At 36.5% G+C, this 24,803-nt stretch overlaps 1 protein-coding gene across 2 annotated transcripts in view; it reads left to right on the top strand.

Moving 5' to 3' along the window:
- UGGT2 (UDP-glucose glycoprotein glucosyltransferase 2) overlaps positions 1 to 24,803 on the top strand; it is a 173,411-nt gene that overhangs the window by 10,550 nt on the left and 138,058 nt on the right. For both annotated transcript variants that reach the window (XM_049701168.1, XM_004273651.4), the window contains exons 3-8: positions 1,422 to 1,552; positions 2,021 to 2,133; positions 11,773 to 11,947; positions 17,421 to 17,517; positions 20,100 to 20,172; positions 22,529 to 22,629. In XM_049701168.1, coding sequence (XP_049557125.1) covers positions 1,422 to 1,552; positions 2,021 to 2,133; positions 11,773 to 11,947; positions 17,421 to 17,517; positions 20,100 to 20,172; positions 22,529 to 22,629 — 690 coding nt within the window. The remainder of the gene's footprint in view (positions 1 to 1,421; positions 1,553 to 2,020; positions 2,134 to 11,772; positions 11,948 to 17,420; positions 17,518 to 20,099; positions 20,173 to 22,528; positions 22,630 to 24,803) is intronic.

A 24,803-nucleotide genomic window follows, 5' to 3' on the forward strand; every position in this document is an offset into this window, starting at 1 on the left:
AGAGTGATTTATGTATATTAAATGCCAATAGGTAAAAAAACAAGTGAAAGGTGAAAGAAATCGAAAGGGCAAAATCATTATCAGCAGGTTAGTTGGTAAGCATGGATTTAGTTATTTTTAAACATTAGCTAAAATAGTCCAGTGCATCCATGATTATCTTGCAAGTTAAGCCTAAAAATACATAGGCTTACTTTCTGTAACCCCTGAATCCTATATCCATTACTACATTAGAGACAACCTTAACAGTGACCTTGACAAATCTTGGTGTCTGTGGTCAGGCACGACTCACATTTGTTTCTGTTGACCCTCTTCTCTGTTTTCATGTAAAACCAATGTCCTTTTGACTGATGTAGTCTTTGTTTTTGTTATATTATTGCATTAATTTTGACTGTTTTGTTGACCCTATAGCTTTTATGTCTTTTTTAAGATCCATTTTTAAGGTAACATCTCTTCTGTAATGGCTTTTGTGTTGCTTTTACTATTGAAGGCAAGTCTTGCCTCACTTTTTGATTCTTGGGGGGAAACTCACCATAACTTCCTGAGAAAATCACCTACAGTTTGTTAAAGTAGAAGTGAATGAGCACACCTACTCTCATATGATGACTCTTTGAAATCACTGGATTAGGAAAGTATTATTGGCCTAGAATGAAGAGGTCTATTCACTTCTTAAATATTAATTCCAGAAATGTATTAGATGCTGTTTTGTGTGCCAAGAGTGGAAAGGCATAATTGAAAAGCTAGAAAAGATTCTTGCCTTAACGGTTTATAGCTTAATGGGAAGGACAGCATTAAACAAATAATTATACAGATAATTTTTAATTACTGTTTGAGAATTGATCTAGGGATGGTATAGAGTCCTTTGCTATTCTTAGTCTCCTCTTAAATTGTAAGTAGGGCCTATATCTTATCTATGTATTATAACTCTACAACCTTGGAGTGAATTGGTCTATGTTGCCATCTTCCAAATAGATTTTTTTTTTTTTTTTTTTTGCGATACGCGGGCCTCTCACTGTTGTGGCCTCTCCCGTTGCGGAGCACAGGCTCCGGACGGACGCACAGGCTCAGCGGCCATGGCTCACGGGCCCAGCCGCTCCACGGCATGTGGGATCTTCCTGGACTGGGGCACGAACCCATGTCCCCTGCATCGGCAGGCAGACTCTCAACCACTGCGCCACCAGGGAAGCCCCCAAATAGATTTTAATGGCAAGATTATTTTCATCTGGACTTGTATTGATTGCCTGGACTTCACTGGAAGATAAAAATGAATAATAAACTGGAGATCTTGATTTTCCCTTTTGCTCTAACATCTTCTATTCCAAACTTAAAATATGACATCAATTTAATTAGCTATACAGTGAGAGATGTGCCAATGTGTTGAATACAAAATACTAACATCCTTTTCTTTTGAATTCTTTTTGTAGAATCAGATTATTCTTACTACAACTTAATCCTGAGGAAAGCTGGACAGTTTTTAGACAATTTACATATCAATCTCTTAAAGTTTGCTTTCTCTATAAGGGCATACTCTCCAACTATTCAGATGTTTCAACAGGTATGTAAAAATACCCAAACTATATTCGACAAAGAAGCATGCTAGCAATGTACATACATGTATCTTAATGTGAATATCTTTGGCTAAAAATCTCCAAACTTGTAATACCTGGTTCCATAGCCTATCATCGATTATATTTTCATTGTTACCATTGTTTATAGTATAATTGAGTATTTTAGGTAATTTTGTAGTTATTTGGGATAAGGCAGTTACGAAGACTAATCACCAGTGAAGTGAACTGTAGTGACAATTTTAACTTAATGGGATGTTTTCAACAATTTCAAAGCATGTTTTCCTCCTGTACAGTTGATTTTGTTAAAATGTTTTATTCTGTCTATGTATTTTTACTTTAATTAGAGCAATAACTTAATAGTTGGTAAGCTATTTTAATCAAAATAATGTGTAAGTTTTAAAAATGATATTGTAATTATCAGCTACTGTAGCTAAGTGTAATCTTTGAAATCTTAGATTGCAGCTGACGAGCCTCCACCAGATGGCTGTGATGCATTTGTGGTTATCCACGAGAAACACACGTGTAAAGTTAATGAGATTAAAAAGCTGTTGAAGAAGGCTACTTCAAGGTAGATTAATGATCGGCCATAGTGAAAGAAGTGGTTTATAAAAAGAGATGAGGGGTGAAATAGAAACTTCTTATAATAAAAGATTTTAATATTCCAAGACATTGTATATTAAAGAATGTGCTCTCAATATATCTAAATCCTTCTCTAAAGTATATAAGTACTTTCAATATTCTATCTTGATTAGCTTTTGATTTTAGAATACCAAAATACCATAAAATATATGAGAGATGTATTTTATATAACGTAAGTTGTTTTTGCAAATACAGGCAGACCTCAAAGATATTGTGGGTTCACTTCCAGACCACCTCAATAAAGTGAATACTGCAATAATTGACACACATGTTTTGGTATCCCAGTGCATATAAAAGTTACGTCTACACTACCCAGTAGTCTGTTGAGTGCCCAACAGCATTATGTCTAAAAAAATGTATACCTTAATTTTAAAATACTTTATTGCTAAAAACTGCTAACCATCATCTGAGCCTTCAGTGAGTCAATCTTTTTGCTGGTGCAGAGTGTGAAATATTGCAAGAATTACAAAAATGTGACACAGAGACAGGAAGTGAGCAGATGCTGTTGGAAAAATGGTGACCATAGACTTGCTGGGCACCATTGCCAAAAATCTTCAATGTGTTAAAAGTGAAATATCTGTGAAGCACAGTAAAGCAAAGCACAATAAAGTGAGGTATGCCTGTAAACATACAAAGCTGTGGATTTATCTAAGCTATATCTCTTTAAATAGAAACTGAATGTATACCTTGGGAGTAAAAAATTAATAACAAGAACAGTAGTACAGAATTGCTTTTTTATAATGCATTATTCAAAACCTTTTTCTTCTTCCAAGTATTTAATACAAATGAATATGAGAAGTAGGAAGGAGATTATTAATTTAGTAGTGATTTTTACAGAGTAATGCCTGCCAGTATATGTTTTACTGCCTGATTGTTTATACTTTAAGAAGTATTAAAGTTGTTTCTCTAATTTTGAAAGAGTTCTTTATATATTAAACAGTAACTTCTTTTATTTGTCGGAAACTTTTTCTAATATTTATTTATATTAATTTTAATATAGAGAAGCTTTTATTTTTACGTAGCCAAATTGGTCCTTTATGTATGTATGTTTTTATACTTACACAGTTTTTCCCGAACCTGAGTGAGAGATTTTACTAATATTTCCCAGTAGCTTTCTTAAAGTTTTTGTTTTACCTTAAACTTTTAAACTATCTATAGTTTATTTTCTTAAGAAGGCAAGGATCCAGTCAGATCTTTTTCCCCTCAGGTGGCTAGTCAGTTATTATATTCATTATATTTATATTATGGTCTATTTTATAACTTTGTTCTGTACTGTTATGTTTCTTGTAACAGTACCATGTTGTTAGTATTTATTGCTTTACGATTTATTCCGGTACCTCACAGGACAGTTTCCTCTTCATGGCTGCTTTTTTATCCTCCAGAATTTCTTAGCTCTTTGCGCTTGTTAATGCTTTCAAACTAACATTAGAGTCCTTTTTCTCCTACCAAATTGCCTCCCAAAAAAGCCTTGGTTGGGTTTTACTTAGAATTATATTAAACCTATTAGTTAATTTTAAAAGAATTTAAATGTTTATTATGTCGAATCTCTCAACAGATAACATAGTAGGTTTTCTGTTCATTCCTTCTTTTAAAACTTTAAAGTTTTATAATTTACTGTGTTTTTAAAATCAGAAATAACTTGTTTTATCAGTTGTTTTGCATCTATTAAGATTAATTCGAAGTTTTTCTCTTTGACGTACTGTGTATTATGGTAATATATTTTAAACTATTACACCTTTTCATTTCTAGGGAGAACTATTTGTTAATGGTGTGGGATTATCTTAATTTTTGTTGAAGTAAGATTGCTTGTATCTTTATTAAGATTCATTTTTCTACTTTAATGAGATTAGCTATTATTTAAACTATTTATGCCATTTTAAAATGTTATTCTAGCTTCATATAGTGAATTAGGCAGCCATGTCATTCTGTAAGAATTGGTGTAGCATAGCAATTACCTATTTCTCTAAAGCATGAATAGACTATGAAATTGTCAGCCCTAATGTGTTTTTCTTTTCCTAGTGCATTTTTTAAAGTTAACTTTGGTAACTTTATTTTTTAATTTAATTTAATTAATTTATTTATTTTTGGCTGCATTGGGTGTTCGTTGCTGTGCACAGGCTTTCTGTAGTTGCGGTGAGTGGGGGCTACTCTTCGTTGCCGTGCGGTGGCTTCTCTTGTTGCGGAGCACGGGCTCTAGGCACGCAGCCTTCAGTAGTTGTGGCACGTGGGCTCAGTAGTTGTGGCTTGCAGGCTCTAGAGCACAGGCTCAGTAGTTGTGGCACACGGGCTTAGTTGCTTCGCGGCATTTGTGATCTTCCCGGACCAGGGATCGAACCCGCGTCCCCTGTGTTGGCAGGTGGATTCTTAACCACTGCGCCACCAGGGAAGTCTGGTAACTTTTAAAGTTTATTATTGTTACTGTTTTCTGGCATCTGATGTCTGATGTTATAATTTTCTTAGAGAAACTAATATTAAAGTTAAATATTTAATATTTAGATATTTAATCTAAAATTAAGATTAAAAAAAGGTTAACATCAAGCCGTTTGGGAGAGCAACCTGCCATGGATATGCTGTGAGTCCTTGCATGTTCTCGCCTGGTCTGACCAGTAAAAAATGCAAGACCTGACCTGCTCTATACGTGAACCATTTCTCAGGGTTGTGTTTGTAGTGAGCAACCTTGAGGAACTAGGTAACGTTTCCTTCTGGAAAGAAGAACGAACTTGTTTACTGCTTGTTATAAAACTGTGGTTCCCCAAGTACGGTGATCCTCAGCTGCAACGTACACCCACTGTGTAGTATCCATTTAGCTCCATATTTTGTCCCACAGCCCGCCTTGTGGAACTTGGGGAGCAAGTATAATGCTCATGCTGCCTGCTATGCTTTGAGCCATAAAAGTCCTTTCTCTTTGACCCAGGAGTCTCAGGTCTTCTGCCAGAATCCATAAAATGACAAAAGCCTAACTACTACTTTGTAAGTAGGCTAAAACCAAGCCTTAGACCTTTTATAGTTCTTGACGGTTTTAGAAACAAGAGTGGGATGTTGACAGAGGCATAGCTTTCTGAAAGAGGAAGGACAAAGGCCCCCTGGGTTGGGGAGACAAAAGCTCAACACTTGGATTTCTTTGCTACTGCTCCCCTCTCTTCCGCCATTCTGTACTCCCTGTGCTCCTGGCTGGATGACAGCAGTCTTCTTCTGATAACTGCTACTGTAGCTCCTCACACAGGATGTTTGATCTTTGTTCGTGCCGGAAAAGGCACCTAAACTCAATTGGTGGGCTTTGGAAGGTGCTCATGATGGGAAAGGGAATTAAAATGATCTCTCGACCAATTCATTGTACTTCTATTTTTATTGTTTTGGCTCTCACATCTAAATCTATAACTGGTGTTGATATTGTTTGTGTATATACTTTGAATGCTGATGAAGTCTAAAGCGAGATACTCTCACTGGGAGACTACATATCTACTATCTACTCCCAGGTGGTCCAGCAGACTCAACATAGAATCCCAGGAGGAGAAGGGGGGAAATCACAACTTCAGTTACAGACCAAATGGCTGCTTGAATGCCCAGAGAGGTAGTTTCCAAGTACAATGTCGCCACCTGCCCGACTCAGCCATCAAGTACACCCGTTTTTAAAAAGAGAAACTTAAAATTGCTGAGTTTTAGTTGAAACTGAACACCTGACTCAGGCAGTCTTGTGACTCTACTGCCTGATGTTTACATTTTGGCACAGGTCAACTAGGATTCAATGACTAACAGGGTGGAAGGGAGTCAGTGAGCCTCTCTGGTCAAGTGGAAATAGTATATTCAAGAGTTACTTAAACCTTGTGTGATCTTAGGGTTACATGATGAAGTGGCAGCAGCTCCCCTTTGGGACAAACCCAATGCCCCATTCCATTACCTGAAGTAAAATCTCTGACTCAGTGGGGCCCTCAATTCGCAATTGTTTCCTTTAATGCCTGGATCAAGTTACTGATACACTCAGCTAAGTTACAGTCTGGTGGTGACTTAGGGCTGCTGTTGCAGTTCATCCAGGCTGCAGCTATGAAAAACGGAAAGCAGATGTGGCCAGTCCATTCAGTGGGCAGAATTCGAGGTCTGACACTCGAAGACCACCAGATTAGAGGCACCAGTCTTTGGGGCTGTACACTGTGAGAATAAGCTGCACCTGCCCATCTGACAGTCTGGGTTACTTCTGTAGATACACACAGTCCACACCCATTATCCAATGAGTCTGAGTGGAGTCGAGCTGCATGTCAAGACTGCAGCATCCAAATTGCTGCCGTTGCTACCTGGCTCCACCACTGCGTGGAAGATGCACCATTACAGACAGGAGCACAATAAAGGACTACATGCTTCTGATGTAAGATCTACCACAGCATACCGGGCTGTGACCTCTGCCCAGAGGTGGTTTCTTTGTCTTGTGGTAAAGGCGTCCGCATTGCGCTGGGCCACCACCTGCTTCTGGCAAACTGACTATGTCAGATGTTCGACCCTGCTCTTGGTGCTACCCTTGGTGCCTCATCCCCGTTGAGACTTCTTTACGTTATGGTTTCGCTGCTTAAGTCCAATCAGCCAACTCTGGCCGCACCACTGTAGCCCTTGGATCTAAACTGTTATTCTTCTGGCTTTCCAGATCATCTGTAGTCTGACAGCTATGCACCTTATTTCACAGAGGCCAGCAACACTAGATCAGTAGTCAAAAGCATTCACTGAACATTCCACGTTCTCTACCACCACAGGCATCTGGTTTCTGAGCATACTAGAATGGCCTCCTCAGAAATTCATTCGAAAAGTTTGACTCTACCTCTCTCACCCTCTGATCCATAGGCTTTAGTAAGGCCGTTTGATCTCTGCATGTGACCATGCTCGGAAAGGTTCCATCTCTTGGCCACCTCCTGTGAAATGGTTAGGATGAAAGAGGTAGGAGGTTGTATGGATTTGTTCAGGATTCTACCGTGACCATTGCTGGGTGTCACGTATCTTTCCTTCGGTCAACAGCAGCCTCAGATCATCCTGGTTGGTATGGCCTCCGTGTGGTAGCCCAGCCAGAAGGGGCTTGAAGAATTCAAGCTTTAATTTTGGTCTATCCCCCTGGATGGTGTTGTTGGAAAGATGTGGTCCTACCTCATGAAGATAACCAGTTGGTTGAGTCCACTGCTTACCGAGTCTTTCTACGGTGACCACAGGGGCCTAGCTGGGGGCCTATAATGGGTCTTTGTAAGTTTCTTAAAAATGCTCTTGTCTCACTTGAACCTGATTCTTCCAGATGACAGGTGTGGGTATAAATAGAGGATGATTCGAAAATAGGTAAAACTGTAGGTATTAGGATGGGACACATTGATTTCATGGCTACTGAGGTAGAACTGCAAGTCCAGCACCTGACCTTAGGCTCTGAAGGTGTGGGAAGGGGAAACATTGTTTTCTTTGATCCTGGATCCAGCACGGCAGCCTGTCAAAATAGTCGTACAGTCTGCCTGAGTCGCCAGCAGCTGCGGCTGACAATCTGACCTGCTGTGGGGTCTGTCATTCCTCTACATGCTGTGTGAACATGGCCAGTCCTGGGTCTGACTCGTGCCTGACTCCCATCAGTGGCAGCTCCGAAGCGTAGATTCCTCCCTCCCCCAAATTCATGTGTAAACATGTGGGCTGGACAGCCTTCTTTTAATCTTAATGATACAAATATATATACACACTTCCATCTCCTGAGCAGCCTGGTTGATGCTGCAGCTACTAGGTGCAAGTTTAACAATGTTGGAACTGGAGTGACACGTGCCATTTTGGGATTAAATGTTTGTATTTCTAGAAAGCAGGCACAGAATGTTTTCATTGGGGTAGCGGTTGCTTTCTTATTATTGGGGGGGGCGGATTCTGCCATAGCCCCGAGTGTCTTTCTGGGTATGGTAAGACTGTGAGGACTTGAATGGTCTGTGCCCAGGCCATTTCTCAGGGTTGTGTGTGGCAGGTGACTTTGAGGGATGAGTTAATGTCTGCCTCTGGGACAAGCAGCAGGTTGTTTACTGCTTCTTATAGGATGAGGGGCTCCCCGCACTCAGTGCTTCTTAGCTGTGGTGCATACAGCTAAGCATTCTTGGGTAGCATTCTTGTGGGTCCATTTCCACCCTAATGGAATGCGGGGGCCACAGGGAACTGATGCAGACATGCTAAATAATGCTCATGCTGCTTATGTGCCAGGAGTAGTAACGTTCTTTGTTTTTGACCTAAGAGTTTGTCTTCTGCCAGGATCCATGAAACACCAAAAGGCAAACTTATTAGCTTGTAAGCGGGGTAAAATCAATTCCCTAACCTGACAGAAACTAAATGGGTATACATAGATATATATAGTGTCTTTTATATGTACACACACACACACACACACACACACACACACACACACAGTTGTTATATATGTGGTATATGTGTGTATGTATATGTGTATATGTATGTATGTAGTGTTAATCTTTTTTTTTCTTTTTTGTGAAACTTATGCACATAATCCTTGGTTTATGTCACACTATCAACATTGGTCCATGGTGGTTGTTTTTTCTCATTTAAGCAAATAATGTATTTACACACACACACACACACACACACACACACACGCACACACAGAGTAATAGGAACATTTTAATTTTTTCCCTCTCTGTAGATGTTTCTCATTCCTAAGTTTTCTTCAGTTTTCATTTTCTTTCAGTTTGTCCAGATTAGATTTATATTTTTTAAAGAAATAACTGATACACTTAATATACTTTTTTTTTGTTCTAATGTATTACCATTTGCATTCATATTGTTTCTTATTTTGCCTTTGGTTGAGTTAGGAATGTGGTTTTTTTTCTTTTAATCATAACACATTTAGGGCATCAAGGTTATCTTTCTTTACTATATGGTATTCTTGTCCCAATTTCCTAAAAAACTCCTTTTATTTCCTTGTTGGGGGCAGGGGAGGAGAGAAAGTTATAGTCATTTAGGACAGTGACGATTGCTGTCACTTTCTCCCAAATAAATAAATGACATTTTAGTGTAATATCTGTCAAGTTTGGGGCAGATTCAGACCGTGGATCTTTGAACCATGGAACAGGAAGTAGAGAGAAAAAAGAATTACACTATCTTTCTTTTTGTCTAGTACATTGTTGTATTTCAAGTGGTAAGGCGTATTATGTTTTAAGTAGGAAGACATCAGTTATGATTCTAAGTTAAACGGCATAGATTTTATAATTACTGGGTTTTACTCCCAAATTATAGTATAACGTTATTATTAGTTTTCAGCTTCATTAAGAGTTTTCGTTTTTTTCTGTGTCTTTGAAAATATCATTGGAGATTCTGGGAAATGTAGCATTAAGGTCTGCTCTCCAAATGCCACTTCAAATCTGTGTTACCCTCCTTTTTTTGTCCAAAGTGGAAAGCTGCATTTTTTTTTAATTTTTACTTTTTAAAAAAATTGTATTGGAGTATAGTTGATTTACAAAAGCTGCATTTTAAAAGTTAAAAATATTATCTGTGGTCATTATTTAACAAATTCAAATAATTCAGAAAAAATACAAAGTAGAAAGGGAAAATGACCCATAATTCTGTTAAGTTTGGTACATTTTTTTCTTTTTAAGTACATATATTCACATGCAGATATATTCTTTTTTTAAAAACCTACATGGGATTGTACTATAAAGGATGTCTTAGAACCTTCCCCCACTGAATTATACATCCCTACATTTCTTGCATATAAATAAATATAAATATAGGTCTATGCTTTGTCATTGTGGAGCAGGACCCATTTATATAGTGTTGTATTTCCACCTGACACATAGTAGATGCTCAGATATTTATCAAATGAATAATACTGTGATTAAATGAACAAGTACATTTAATTATCCCACCCCCTGTGATAGATATAAGGTATTTTACATTTTTCCTCTATTATAAACAATATGTAGTTGAATGTCCATGTACATATATTTTTATGTACATGTATCGTTATACTGTTATCTTGATATTATCTTAGATAAATTTCTAGAACTAGAATCACAAGGTAAATAAGTGTATGCATTTAAAATTGGTACATATTTCAAAATTTTTCTTCAGAAAGCTGGTTATGTTTCATACTCCATTTCTAACGTTTTCACTAATGCTAATGTGTATGACTTCCCTTTATAATCTTAGTCAATTCAAGAAATGTAATTTCCTATTTTTAAATGTAATCTAGTCGATTTTTAAAAGCTGTTTTCCCTCTTACGGAGTAATTCTCCATACATGTAGTATAATTTTTTATTACCTATGATATATCCATGTGATTCCTGAATTAATTAAAAAAGCAGACTTTGAAAGGTATGTGTTTTAGGGTATAAGAAGGCACTCACCAGGGCTTCCCTTGTGGTGCAGTGGTTGAGAGTCCGCCTGCCGATGCAGGGGACATGGGTTCGTGCCCTGGTGCGGGAGGATCCTGCGTGTCGCGGAGCGGCTGGACCTGTGAGCCATGCCGCTGGGCCTGCGCGTCTGGAGCCTGTGCTCTGCAAAAAAAAAAGAAAGAAAAAAGAAGGCACTCACCATTACAGACTCATGAACAAACGTTATATTAACCTTTACTTTTGTCTCTGGAAAATCTATTTCATTTCTTCTAATTTTTTTCTTTTATATTCAACCTCAAGATTTATCTAATAGCATTAGCAGCCTTTCCAATTACCAACATTTGAAAACATTTATCTTTAATACTAATATTCATTTCATTGTGAAGATAGAATTTACTAATATGTATAAAGAATCTTGCATAGTGCCTGGAAAATAAGATGTCAAAGTCTGTTTATGATGGTAGGGCCAGACCATAGGACTGCTCTGTTTGATTATCCTTCGGGATTTAACGAGTTGTTATTCATATTAAGAACTGATAATCTTTGCATGACATAGTACCTTTGTTTTTTAAAGATTTGGAGCCCATTTTCAGGGAATGTGAGCTATAATGAAAGGTTATATTCCTCTAATTGAAGAAAATATAAATTTTATTTCATCAAAAAATATGTTGCCATTTATATTTTACTTTATTTAATTTTTTATTTTTTATTTTTTTGCGGTACGCGGGCCTCTCACTGTTGTGGCCTCTCCCGTTGCGGAGCACAGGCTCCGGACATGCAGGCTCAGCAGCCATGGCTCACGGGCCCAGCCGCTCCGCGGCACGTGGGATCTTCCCAGACTGGGGTGTGAACCTGTGTCCCCTGCATCGGCAGGCGGACTCTCAACCACTGCGCCACCAGGGAAGCCCTATATTTTATTTTTAAAGATAGCAAACATTGATTGAAAACAAAATATTTTTAATATTCAGTGTTGGGCTAACCAAATTTATTTTTTGTCTTTTCTGTCATTAAGAAGTTCTGTTCAGAGTCACCACAGGAAATCTAAATTCTTTTTCTGTGATTTTATGTATGTGTCTATGTGTGTATATATATATATATATATACACAGACACACACACAAATGCATATACATACATTCCTATAAGTTTGATAAGTAAAAATTATAAAGTTTCACGATATGTTTCTCATATGCTCTGCTTTCAGTTCTTGTTTGTGTTTTGTTTTCATTTTAGGCCCAGACCTTATCTGTATAAAGGAGACCACAAATTTCCTGCAAACAAAGAGAACTTACCAGTGATTATCCTCTATGCAGAAATGGGTACCAGAGCATTTCGTAAATTTCACACGGTGTTGTCTGAAAAAGCTCAAAACGGGGAAATTCTTTATGTTCTTCGGCATTATGTTCAGGTACGTGTTTGTTTTGTCCAAGATTATTTTGGCTATAAAAAATACATTTTATAATAATTTCTTTACTAGATTTTACATGATAATTTCCCCTAGAATAGTTATTTAAAGATTTTTTTTGATTAACACAACTATCACATGTGAATTTTATGTGGAAAAATATATTGAGATTCTGTGTCTTTTCTGGAAGTATCCTGTTTATATTTCTTTCCTTTATAATATATTTGGAACAGATTTAAAACTTGGATAAAAAACAAAACCGTACAACAATAGCATGGGTAATATCTGCTAGGATTCATAAATATAGTTATTTTGAATGAAAACGTATTATGATGAGGAAGTCTAATTTACTTGGTATTTTGATAGGATATATTAGTTCAGAGTGCTAAGCTTGGTATGCGAACGCTCTCAAACCTATTTGTTTGAAAGGCTGATTACTTTCTTATGCAAGTTTCAGATCAAATATGTTGTGTTATCCCCGTCTCCAGAGCTCTCGTTGCAGTCACACTCTATCACATTATTCTGTTTTAATGACTTCGTAGCACTTATTACTGTGCTGTCTCTAATTTTATTTCTTTAACACCTCCACACACACACACACACACACACACACACACACACACACACACACACACAAACACAAACACAACCAAACTCTCACCATCACACATTAAAATATAATGGCCATTAGAGGAATGACTTTGTTTTTTACTTCTATATTCTGAACATGGAAAGAGTGTTTTAATTTGCATTTCCCAAAATATTCATGATGAATTTAATGTTTAAAGTAATAAAAGCATTACAGATATACTTAATTGCCTATCCATATCTTTTGCCTGTTTTTATATTGGATTCTTTGGGGCTTTCCTCCCCCATTTACAGATTTTTAAAAACATATTCTGAATACTGGTCTTCTACACTCTACAAACATCTTCTGTGTATTTCTGGTCTCCTGGTAATAAAAAATATATATGTCATATTTCATTTAGTGCAAGTATTAATTGCAGTTGTACTCAAATTTATCCAATTTTTCCTTAATGGTTTCCTTCATGATGCCATAAAGACATTTTCTTATATTTTCTTGTGAGAATTAAAGTGCTGTTCTTTGTGTTTTGCTTTTTAATTCATCTGGATATATTTGAATTTGCTGTAAGGTAGAGACATAATTTTAGTTACATATGGAAATTCATTGGTCTCCACATAATTCATTGGACAGTTAACTCTTTATACTAATCCATCATATGCCAAGTTTTCATAGGCATATATGTTTTTAGACTCTATTCTGTTCCAATAATATATCTAATTCTATACAAATATAGCATTATTTTAATTGTAGTAGCTTTAAAATTTAAAGCAATATTGAAAAAGAGGAACGAAGCTGGAGGCATCACACGTCCTGATTTCAAACTATATTAGAAAGCTGTAGTGATTAAGACTGTATGGTATTGGCATAAAACAGATACATAGAGCAATGGAACAGAACAGAGAGCTTAGAAATAAACCTATGCATATATGATCAACTAATATTTAACAAGGGAGCCAAGAATACTCAATGGGGAATAGATAGTCTCTTCAATAAACGGTGTTGGGAAAACTGACAGCCACATAAAAAAATGAAACTGGACCCCTATCATATAGCACTCAAAAAGATTAAGTCAAAATGGACTAATAATCATAAAATCTGAAGCCATAAAACACCTAGAGAAAACACAAGGGAAAAGCTTCTTGACATTGGTCTTGGCAGTGAGTTTTTGGATTTGACCCTAAAAGCAAAGGCAATAGAAGCAAAAATAAACAAGTGGGACTACATCCAACTATAAAAGCCTCTGCATAACTAAGGAAACCATCAACAAAATGAAAAGGCAACTTACCGAATTGGAGGAAATATTTGCAATTCATATATATGATAAGGGGTTAATATCCAAAATACAAGAGGAACTCATACAACTGAAGAGCAAATGAAAAGAAACAGTTCAACTAAAAAATGGGCAAAGGACCTGAATAAACATTTTTCTAAAGAAGACATGCAAATAACCACCAGGTATATGAAAAGGTGCTCAGCATCACTAATTGTCAAGGAAATGCAAATCAAAACCACAGTGAGATGCCACCTCACACCTGTTAGAATAGCTATATGTCAAAAAGACAAGAGTTAACAAGCATTGGTAAGGATGTGGAGAAAAGGAAACCCCAGTGCACTGTTGGTGGGAATGGAAAATGGTACAGCCTCTCTGGAAAACAGTATAGAGGTTCCTCAAAAAGTTAAAAATAGAACTAGCATATGATACAGCAATTCCACTGATGGGTATGTATCTCGAGGAAATGGAATCGCCATCTTGAAAAGCTATCTGCACCCCCATACTTGTTGCAGCATTACTTATATAGGAGTAACCTATGTGTCCAGTGATGGATGAATAGATAAATGTGGTGTGTGTGTGTATATATACACACATGCCCAATGAAATATTACTTGGCCTTAAAAAAGAAGGAAATCCTGCCATTTGTAATAACATGGAAGGACTTTGAGGGCATTATGCTAAGTCAGACAGAAAAAGGCAAATATCATATGATCTCATATATGGAATGTGAAAAAAACCAAATGCATAGAAACAGAGAACTGATCGGTGGTTGCTGAAATTGAGGGGTGGGGAGGGTTGATGGGTGAAGGTGGTCAAAAGGTACAAATTTCCAGATATAAGATAAACAAGTTCCGGGGATGTAATGTACAGCATGATGACTATACTTAACAGTACTCTATTGAATATTTGAAAGTTGCTAAGAGAGTGGATCTTAAAGTTCTCATTACAAGAAAAAGAAAACTGTAGCTATGCGAGGTATGGACATTAACTAAATTTACTGTGGTAATCATTTCATAATACAATTGACCCTGAACGACTTAGAAGTTAAGAGCTCCAACACTCTGCACATTCACAAATCTTTGTATAGCTTCTAGCTGGTCCAACGTATATACGCCATTCCTCTGTATCCACGGTTCAGCATATGCAGATTCAACCAGCCATGGGTTATGCAATAGCGTAGTATTTACTATTGAGAAAAATCCATGTGTAAGTGAACCAGTGCAGTTTACGCAGTTCAAACCCATGCTGTTCAAGGGTTTGATTTGAATTGATATCAAATCATTATGTTGCACACCTTAAACTAATACTATGTTATATGTCAATTATCAGAAAAGGAATGGGAGATCAAAGTATATATTTATCTTTTTAAAAAAAGTCCCCCAAGTGGTTTTAATATGCACCCCGCCCCTGGATGGTATAGTCATCTATTGGGAATCAGTGTCCCAAGCTATTATTTGGAGAATGTGACCATTAAATATACTTCTGTGAAAGCATATTCACCAGCTATCTGGGTACTTTGTAGCATCAAATTATGGCCTTCTACTTAATTAATGACATATTGTACATCCAAAATAGTTATACTGTAAATCTAGTCAGCATGTAATCCTAATAAAAATAGACTTATTTGTGCTTCTTTTTTTAAAATTAATTAATTTATTATTATTATTTTTTTAGTTGCGTTGGGTTTTCATTGCTGGTGCGTGGGCTATCTCATTGCGGTGGCTTCTCTTGTTGCGGAGCACGGCCTCTAGGCGCGCAGGCTTCAGTGGCTGTGGCACGCGGGCTCTAGAGTGCAGGCTCAGTAGTTGTGGTGCACGGGCTTTGTTGCTCCGCAGCATGTGGGATCTTCCCAGACCAGGGCTCGAATCCGTGTACCCTGCATTGGCAGGCGGATTCTTAACCACTGCGCCACCAGGGAAGTCCCTGTGCTACCTTCTGAACAGATGCTTTTTTGTGGGGAAAGAAGAAATAGGATAATGAAGAAAGATTTTTTTCACCAGTTGATTTAGCCTATGAGCATTTTTGGTTTGCAAATCCAAAATTATTAAACTACAATTCAAATTTTATATCAATACCTTTCAAAAGGAGAAAGTAAATATGAAGTTAATAAACATTTATCTTTATTATTGAGGAGCTGGTAACATTCCAGAACTGATAATGGAAATTGGTTATGTGAAATTGCATTTCTTTTATGAACTATAACAAGATATGTGGACATAAAGGTTCAGTTTGCCTAGCCACCAACTAATTGTCTTTTGAGTGGATAGTCAAAATACATTTTTAAATTGAGCTGGATGAAATTGAAAACTCTTTAAAAGATTTTCAACTTTGTCAGATTACTATAATTATAAACAACCCAGTGTCCTCATGCTATCTTTCATTATAGCATGTGCCTGAGAAATTAGCAAATTAAATTTTAGTGTGGGCAGCAATGTTAAACACTTGTCTGCATATCTGAAACTAATTCTTACATCATCTTATTTAGAAATAGAACAGTCCAGGAATAGTCACTATGGTCGTATACTTATTTTGAAGGCTGAGGGAGAAGTTTAGGGAGGAAAGAAGAGACTAAAAACCGTAGTACACTGTTAAGGTTTTCTTTCTGTTTGTCCTCTGCCTCTTCCTCTGTCATGTTTAGAATTGCAAAACTGCCCTCACGCAAACGTTAGTTAAGCAAAGACACATAACGTCTTCACAGGAGTTTGCTGAGTGCTAGATTAGATGCGTTTTCTAACCCATGAAAGAATATGCCAAATGGTAATGATTGTAGCACAACTGATAAGAATTTCAGTCTAGAAGCTAGAAAGAACCTTAAACATCTTCTAAAATATTACATATATTCATCCAGGTTGCTTACTTTTTTGAAAAAATGTGATGACTTCTCTTCCTTCACAGAGTAGTCTCTAGAAGTACGTTTTATATTTGCACTTTTGGAAAGGTGAAAGAAAAGGTACCAAATGCTGCTCATAAATACTTCAGACAACTCAGGTTTAGGCAAATTGTTACCTCTCACTGCAAGAATAGGTATTAATTTGTGGCATTTGGTATATTTTAATCATTGAGAAACATGAAGAAAGACTTAAATAGGTTGTTCAAGGCACTGAGCATTTTTGTTTCCTTTGCCTCTACTTTCTAGTATGTGCTTTTGGGGACACTCTGGATGTCCTACATGCAGACAACTAGCAAATGAATAGCATTTACTGGTTTAGCAAATCTTGTGTAGTTCCCCCAAAAGAGTACAGTTGTGTTGAAACTCAATTGTATGGGATCCTCTGTTAATTAATTCATGGGAAAGATGGCAAAGTTACCATGTTATAACAGAAAAAGATCAGATTTTTTTTTCATTGTAAAAAAGTAATTAAAACATCAGAGTCATGACAAAGATTTTAGAAAGTAAAGAAGTGGTAATCAACCAAATTCTAGTTCCTTGATAGACTGTCTAGAGAGAGTATAAATATCCCCCAAATAACAATATTTCACAGTGATTACTTCAATATTAGTCATTTACCCTAATGTCCTAATACACAGTCATTCTGAATTCAAAAGCAGATGTTTGACTAAATATTTTCTCTCTCTCTCTCTCTCTTTTTTTTTTTTAAATAAATGTGTTTGAACAGAAACCAGCCTCACAGAAAATGTACTTGTCTGGCTATGGTGTGGAGCTAGCGATTAAGAGTACAGAATACAAAGCGTTGGATGATACCCAAGTCAAAAGTAAGTTTATTCTCTGTATTCGAGTAGAATGAAAATTTGGAGGCTTACACACTTCAGTTGAAAAAAGAAAATGACTGTAATCTTACACACATTAATTTGAGGCTGGAGACAGGGTAGACATGTTCCTCCTTAGTTGGAATTTAAACTGAAAGAAATACATTTCATGTTATTGTGCTCTCAAAAACTTCAGAAAGTGGAAGTAGCATATTTGCTTTTACTCAATGGCTTCCCAACCATTTTCCGCAACATAAAAAAATTGATAATATATGTAGGGTATGTAGAAGCAATAGATGAGGCTGCTTACAGCTAGAGGTGACTGACCCAGGAGCTCAGACTGGCCCATGATGTGCCCAGTCACCCCCTGGGAGCAAGGGTGGGGGGGGCTCTGAGGGGATCAGTATCTCAGTAAACCTAAAACTCATTGGTAGCACTGCCTTCCAAGTCTTGGTCTGAAGTATTTATATATAATGAAGTGTGGATGATGGTCTTGTGTTTTTGCTTTTGCTTTTGTTTTGAAGTGGGATGGAGAGGGCTGTGAGTTGATGGTTAGATGAAGTAGATTGAGTAGATCTGTGATCTACCAGTCCAGTGTCTGTGTTCTGTGTACTGAACGCATGCTCTAGATGAACGATTCTGGAGACCTAAAAACACTAAAGAACTTTTCAGATTCTTATGGAAATCTTTTGTTACCTGGCTCATTGGAAATGTATTTGTACCTGATTCTTGGTTAAGAGTTTCTAATTCATTCTTTTATATGGTCTCAGATGTTGCTTCTGCTACAATTTTGTTTTTCTATTCAAGATCTGGTCCTGGCAGCCCTACCCTGATCACAGCTTAGCTCTAGCCCTCCTATTGAATGTGCTGCAAATCAACATCTGTATTATTGTGATTGAAAATCCTGCTGGTTAAAGAGTTACTGAAAAAGTATAGTAGAAATAATAATGCCCAGATTTTATATATTTCCATATAGCTTGTATATAGCTCTACAATGCTTTATAATGTAGTATATTGTTTAACAGTCATGGTAGTAACATAAGGCATTTTCTAGCCATCCTTGGGCTTATAGAATTTTTTTTAAAAGTCATGTGATCACATGTATTTCTATGTTACAAATTGCACATTAAATTTTGTCGTACATTCGGAATATATTTTCTCTCCATTCTAGTTTCCACTCCTTTAGTTCACTTCTTTTTTTCCCTCTGTATATGGGTGTCAGGCTTCTAACTGACCTGTTCAGTACCCCTAGTCCCCTCATCCCCCAAATAGAATATTCCATCTGTTCTCCACAGTGCTTTCTGACTGCACTTCTTATGATGAAAATCTGACTTTATGATTCCACCAGTTAAAATCCCGGACTGGTTCCCTGTAACCTCCTCATAAATTCAAGTACTGTATAGCATAACAGAGACAGCTTTTCACATTCTGGCCTCTTTCTGCCTAATCACTGTCCCTCAGCCCTCTCATTTGTACACTGTGGTCCTGTAACACTAAACTACTATACAGAATAATTTTCTGTTCCCTGGACGCCTCCATGTGTGGCTCCATGCCCAGCCCTCGTGACCTCTGTAGAGCTCTCTCATCCCTTAGCATATGCTATTCCTGCTGCCTGAAGCCTTCCTCCTTTCTCCCACCTCTCTTATTCATCTAAGGCCTATTCATCTTTTAAGGATCATGTGTATCAGTCAGTACCTCTGAGATGGCTGCCCATCTTCCTGCTCTGTCAGAGGAAGGTTTTCCCTTTTCTGTATTCCACATATTTTGTGCTTTCTTTTGGAAAAGTTTTAAACAGTCTGTTAAAATTGTCTATTTGTCTCCTTTTCCACCAACTGAGGTTTGCGTCTTTTGCGTCTCTCTTCCTGGTGTCTGTCTGGCAGGCATCGGGCGTCATAGAAGGCAGTCGATAAATATTTGCCTGATGAATGAATGAAAGGGGGGGAAAGGGAGACTGGATCAAAGCACCCAGTGTTTTTAGTTGCAGTCCTAGAGGTCCAGACTCTCAGACGAGTAAGAAGGGAGAAGTGTACTTGCTGAGCTCTGATGGAGTGTAGCCCACACTGCTTACGGTCACAGATTCTTAGAATCCCAGGGTACCCTCACGCATGCCACTTACCACACCGTATGCTATAATTATTGGTAAGTAAAGGAGAGGGGAAGAGAAATGAACATAACATATATCCTTATTCTTTGAGGCCATGAGTTTTGGTGTCTTTCTAAAGATTTCTTGATTATGTCTAAAGGTGTCAGAAATAATGTGAGGACTCCTGTATCTGTTAGGGTTTGGATTTCTTGCTGGCTTAAGAGCTAAGCCCAGGGTTCGTTGCACACTCCTTGGTTTATCATTCTGGTATAAAATAGAACTTGATTATGAAATGATCTATAGAGCATTTATGATGGTTTTTAAATATTTAATCATCAAGCTTGTTTAAACAGAGAGAGCACACTCATGTCTCATTAAGCTGATCCATGAAAGAAAAACAAGGTAGAACAAATGGAATTTGATTTTATTTTGAGTTCTTCTAATTTTTTATTACATATTTTCCAGTCTGAAATATTTTCATTTTGCTTTTGTTTCCAAAATATAGCTGTGACTAATACTACTGTAGAAGATATTACTGAAACAAATGAAGTTCAAGGATTTCTCTTTGGGAAATTAAAGTAAGTCTGAATTGAAATGAAAGTATTACTATACTCTTAAGTTTGTTTTTAAAGGACTTGATTCCATATTCTGGGTTGGCATATGTTTCACATTTTAAAAATATACATACTATTGTTTTTATTACAGAAGTAACACATGGTTAATGCAAAAAAGCACGAAATTGAAAAATAATCGCTAATTCCACAGGATAATGAGTATGGTTAGAGATATTGGAATTGAAAGTGATCAGAGTTATCTCTGGCTAAAAACTAAAACAAAAATTTATGGACTCTTTTACAGATCTAATGGGTTACAAAAATCATAGTTAATATTGGATTTTTAGCATGAAAAAAATTTCATGTCTCGAAGAGAAAATATTTATTTCCCTAAACTTCTGTGCCATGTATTGCCATATTAAATACCTTTTAACTTCTGGTCTTAATTTCATATACAAATATAAGTAACCTTTCAAAAAATTGAAGTTCTGTCCCCCTTCTTTTTTCCTGCATCACTGATTGAGGACAAGGAATAGGATGGTGAGCGCTCTCTGAATGTTCATGGGTGGGGATTGTTGTCTTTTTATGTGTCGTTTCTCTTATTTACAAGAAGGGAAAGTTTATGATTCTATTATAAAGACAACATTAATTAAAAATAAAGAACCATTTTTATTAATATCTTTAGTTCTTATTTAGTATTACAAATATTTATAAAGGACACTTAGGTCCGTTCTCCTGGGGAGTAGATAACTGTACAGAGTGAGGGGAACATTTTTGGACACTATGCTCCTTCATACAGATGACTGAGTTATATTTCTACGGTTTACTGGACAAGTTGTATACTAGTGGCCTTAAAAAGTTAAGGCATCTTGTAAAATGGATTTAAGTAAGATTTTTATTTAGTAGGTAACATTTTTATTCCATTTCCAGCTGTGTCTTGCATCTTAGAATCCATAGTTCTGTTGTTTTTTTTTTTTTTGCGGGGGGGCAGGTACGTGGGCCTCTCACTGTTGTGGCCTCTCCCGTTGTGGAGCACAGGCTCTGGACACGCAGGCTCAGCGGCCATGGCTCACGGGCCCAGCCGCTCCGCGGCATGTGGGATCTTCCCGGACCGGGGCACGAACCCGTGTCCCCTGCATCAGCAGGCGGACTCTCAACCACTGCACCACCAGGGAAGCCCTGTTTTTTTAAACGTAACTATTTATGGGAATAAATTGCATGTCTTTCAGAAAGCCTTTGGAACCCTGGGATATTAGTTTTTTTAGAGAGGAAATACTCAGAGTTAGTTTTTACACAGTTAATTGATTTAGGCAAGAACCTTCTGCTTTGAGGTATTGTATGAATAATGTGTTTTTGCCTGAATTACATAAATAATTTTAGCCGTGAAAATTATTGTTAAGCTTATGATTAAACATGAAAAACAATATAACAGCTCTTATAAACTTAGTATTACTCTGTAACTTAAAATATTGAGAAAGGAGTGGTTAATTTAATTCATAGTGAACTTGTTTTCAAAGAAGTTCTTTTGCTTTCTCACTGTAAGAGCAGACTTGATTCATTTTCAAAATGTGGTCCCGCATTGTAATAAAATTGCAAGATATGAAATTGTAGTACATTTATTGTTAACTATAAGATTAATCTATTTCTGTATATTTATTTTTCATCTCACATTTTAAAATATTCATTTCTCTTTACTGTTGAAAATATGTATTTGTTTATAAATTGTGCTGATAGCTACATAAAGTTTTTTTTTATAACAATTCTAATAATATGAAATGGTACTGTGTTTTGATTTCATGAGATGGAAGAATAAAGATTATAGTTTTTATTATATGTATAGTAAAATATGCTGCATTATTTGGCACTCTCTAAAAAATACTAGATATGTTTAATTAGGCAGAATTATCTTATTTAAGTTTTTTATAAGTTTCAAAGATGGAACTTTTCAGAAATAGAGTAAACTCTAAAATTGTATAGGAAGCATTAATGTCTTTCCTTATAAAATAGTTTTCATTTCTAATTATAAAAACAAGACTTGTAATTTATAAAATGTTAAATAAAAAGTGTATAACATAAAAACTAATAATTCTGCCCTCACACTTGGATCCCTTACAGGTAATGTTAACAAATGAGAGTACATCCTTCCAGATTTTGTTTTCTTTTGTTTTGTTTTATACATTGAAAAAAGTAGACATGCATATCTCCCTCATTTTTTTTTTAAGTTCTGTGGATATAGCTGCCTCACTATTTATTATTATCTTGATGAACAGTTAGTTTGTGTCTAAATATTTTGAAAAGTTAATTTCAAAAATATACTGCTTGTATAGTAGTAATTTGTAGTAGATGATGATAATTAACATTACTTAATATTCTAATACAGAGAAAGATATTCAGATCTTAGAGATAATCTGACAACATTCCAAAAATACCTGATTGAGAGTAATAACGAAATGATGCCTTTGAAAGTCTGGGAACTACAAGGTATAGTATTTCAGTCCACATTAACATAGCATATTGGTAACTTATCTCTGTTTTGTTAAATAGGCTTTTATATAACATGATATAAATTATTTCATAGGCACAAATAATTACTAATGATGTGACTAATATACATTATTTTTGTGGAAATACAAATTTAATTAAAAGGTTATTTATCAAGCAAACCATATTTTTATGTTTGTGAGATTTAAAATTATATAAAGTACAGTTATTTGATATCATCTAATCATTTTTAAAGTGTACACGAGTTATAGATTCATCTCAGGTATTAAATCACATTTCAGAGAATCTTTAGCATTGATTAGAAATCCTGATTAGTAAGTCAGGAGAAATCAGAACTAAATATTAGTTTTCTTCTCTTTAAAATTTTGATCTTAACAGACCATTGCATGTTTCATTGCGAACTTAGAATAGCTCCCACACTGACATCCTATAAGCAGATATTTTGAGACTGAACCAAATTTTGAGAATGAACCAAAATTCCTTTTCAGTTTGTAATTTTCTTTCTTATTATTTGTAATGTTTAGTGGGTCATGGGAATATGTCACTTTTCTGTGGAATCTATAATTTTATCACATCTCTCATCAACTTTTTTTTAATATAATAACTTACTGAAATATACTTGATATGCAGTTCACCCATTTAAAGAGTACAATTCAGTGGGGTTTAGTATATTTTTAGAGCTTTTTAGCTGTCAGCACAGTCAATTTCAGAGACCCATAATTTAGAAAATTGTAAGTGATAGGGTGCTTCTGAAGGCTGGTAAACAGAGAACATGCAAAGTTAGCTTACTTGTAATTAACCTCACTGATGTCTGTGGAAGGTATATTTGAATGGACTAGAAACAGGAAATCTAGTTAAGACATCATTGAATTAGTGTAGCGAGAGATAGAACTATGACTGTGGTAAAAGGCATAGAGAGGAAGGCCAGATTTAGCAAATATTTAGGAGATGAAAAGAGTCAAAGATGAATTTAAAATTTCCAGCTTGGAGCCTGAGTAGAGAGAACATAAAACATGTAAGTGGGTTTGGGGGTTGAATACGGGGCCCAGAAATAATGAGACTGGCGTTAAAAAAGATAGACTTAACGTGATGGTGACATACCCAGATGAGACCAGGTCCAGTGGTGGGGTGAATATAAAGTCCTTATACTAAAAGGAGAAGATGTAAAAGTTGAAAATATTAGCAGAGAGGTTTTTTAAAGGTGGGGGGCGCTAACCGAAAGTGTAGGGTGCCCAAATCAGTGCCCAAGGGAGTGTCTGCGTGCTCGTCCGCGTGGGGAAAGTAGACACGGTGGAATGATGAGAGATAGAAGAAAGAGCACATTACAGAAGCCAAGGAAGTAGATTCAGGAGAGGGTAAGTGATCAGGACCTTTTCCTTTGTTGATTGATTTAACAAGTGTTTCTTGAATTTCTACTATGAGTCAGTCATGTCCCTACAGCCATGGTTTTATAATTGTTGGCTGAGACCTGGAGTAGGAAGTATATTTTACATCAAGACCCATACACAAGTGTATAATGTGTGAATACACAGATATGCTTAAAACTAAAAAGAAAGCTTCAGCATAGATATGTATGTTTACCACATTTTATTAATTCTGTAAGACTTGAAAAAAATGTATTTATTTGTTTTTGGCTGTGCTTGGTCTTCGTTGCTGCACGCGGGCTTTCTCTAGTTGCAGTGAGCAGGGACTGCTCTTTGCTGCGGTGCGCGGGCTTCTCATTGCGGTGGCTTAGTTGCTCCGCGGCACGTGGGATCTTCCCGGACCAGGGCTCGAACCCTTGTCTCCCGAATTGGCAGGTGGATTCTTAACCACTGCATCACTAGGGAAGCCCAAGATTTTCTTTTACTCTACCCTATTTCATTTGAGAAAAAAAACCTTCACATTATCCACTAATGTGATTTCACTACTAACTAATGGGTTCCAACTGACACTTTGAAAAAGTACTGTATTCTGAAGATAAAATAAGAGTTAAAGCAGACACCGCGTTTATTCAAAGGATCTTGGACAAACATAATCAACTTTAAAAACCAATGTAAAAATTAGCATTGTAATTGCTGCAAAGTAAAGGGACGTAAGATGAAGAAGGGCATATACCAGGAAGATCTGACTGGAGGGATGGGGGCAGGGAAGGGGTAACAGAAATGGGAGGG

This window comes from Orcinus orca, chromosome 18, assembly GCF_937001465.1.
Source record: "Orcinus orca chromosome 18, mOrcOrc1.1, whole genome shotgun sequence".
In the NCBI taxonomy this organism is placed as follows: domain Eukaryota; kingdom Metazoa; phylum Chordata; class Mammalia; order Artiodactyla; family Delphinidae; genus Orcinus; species Orcinus orca.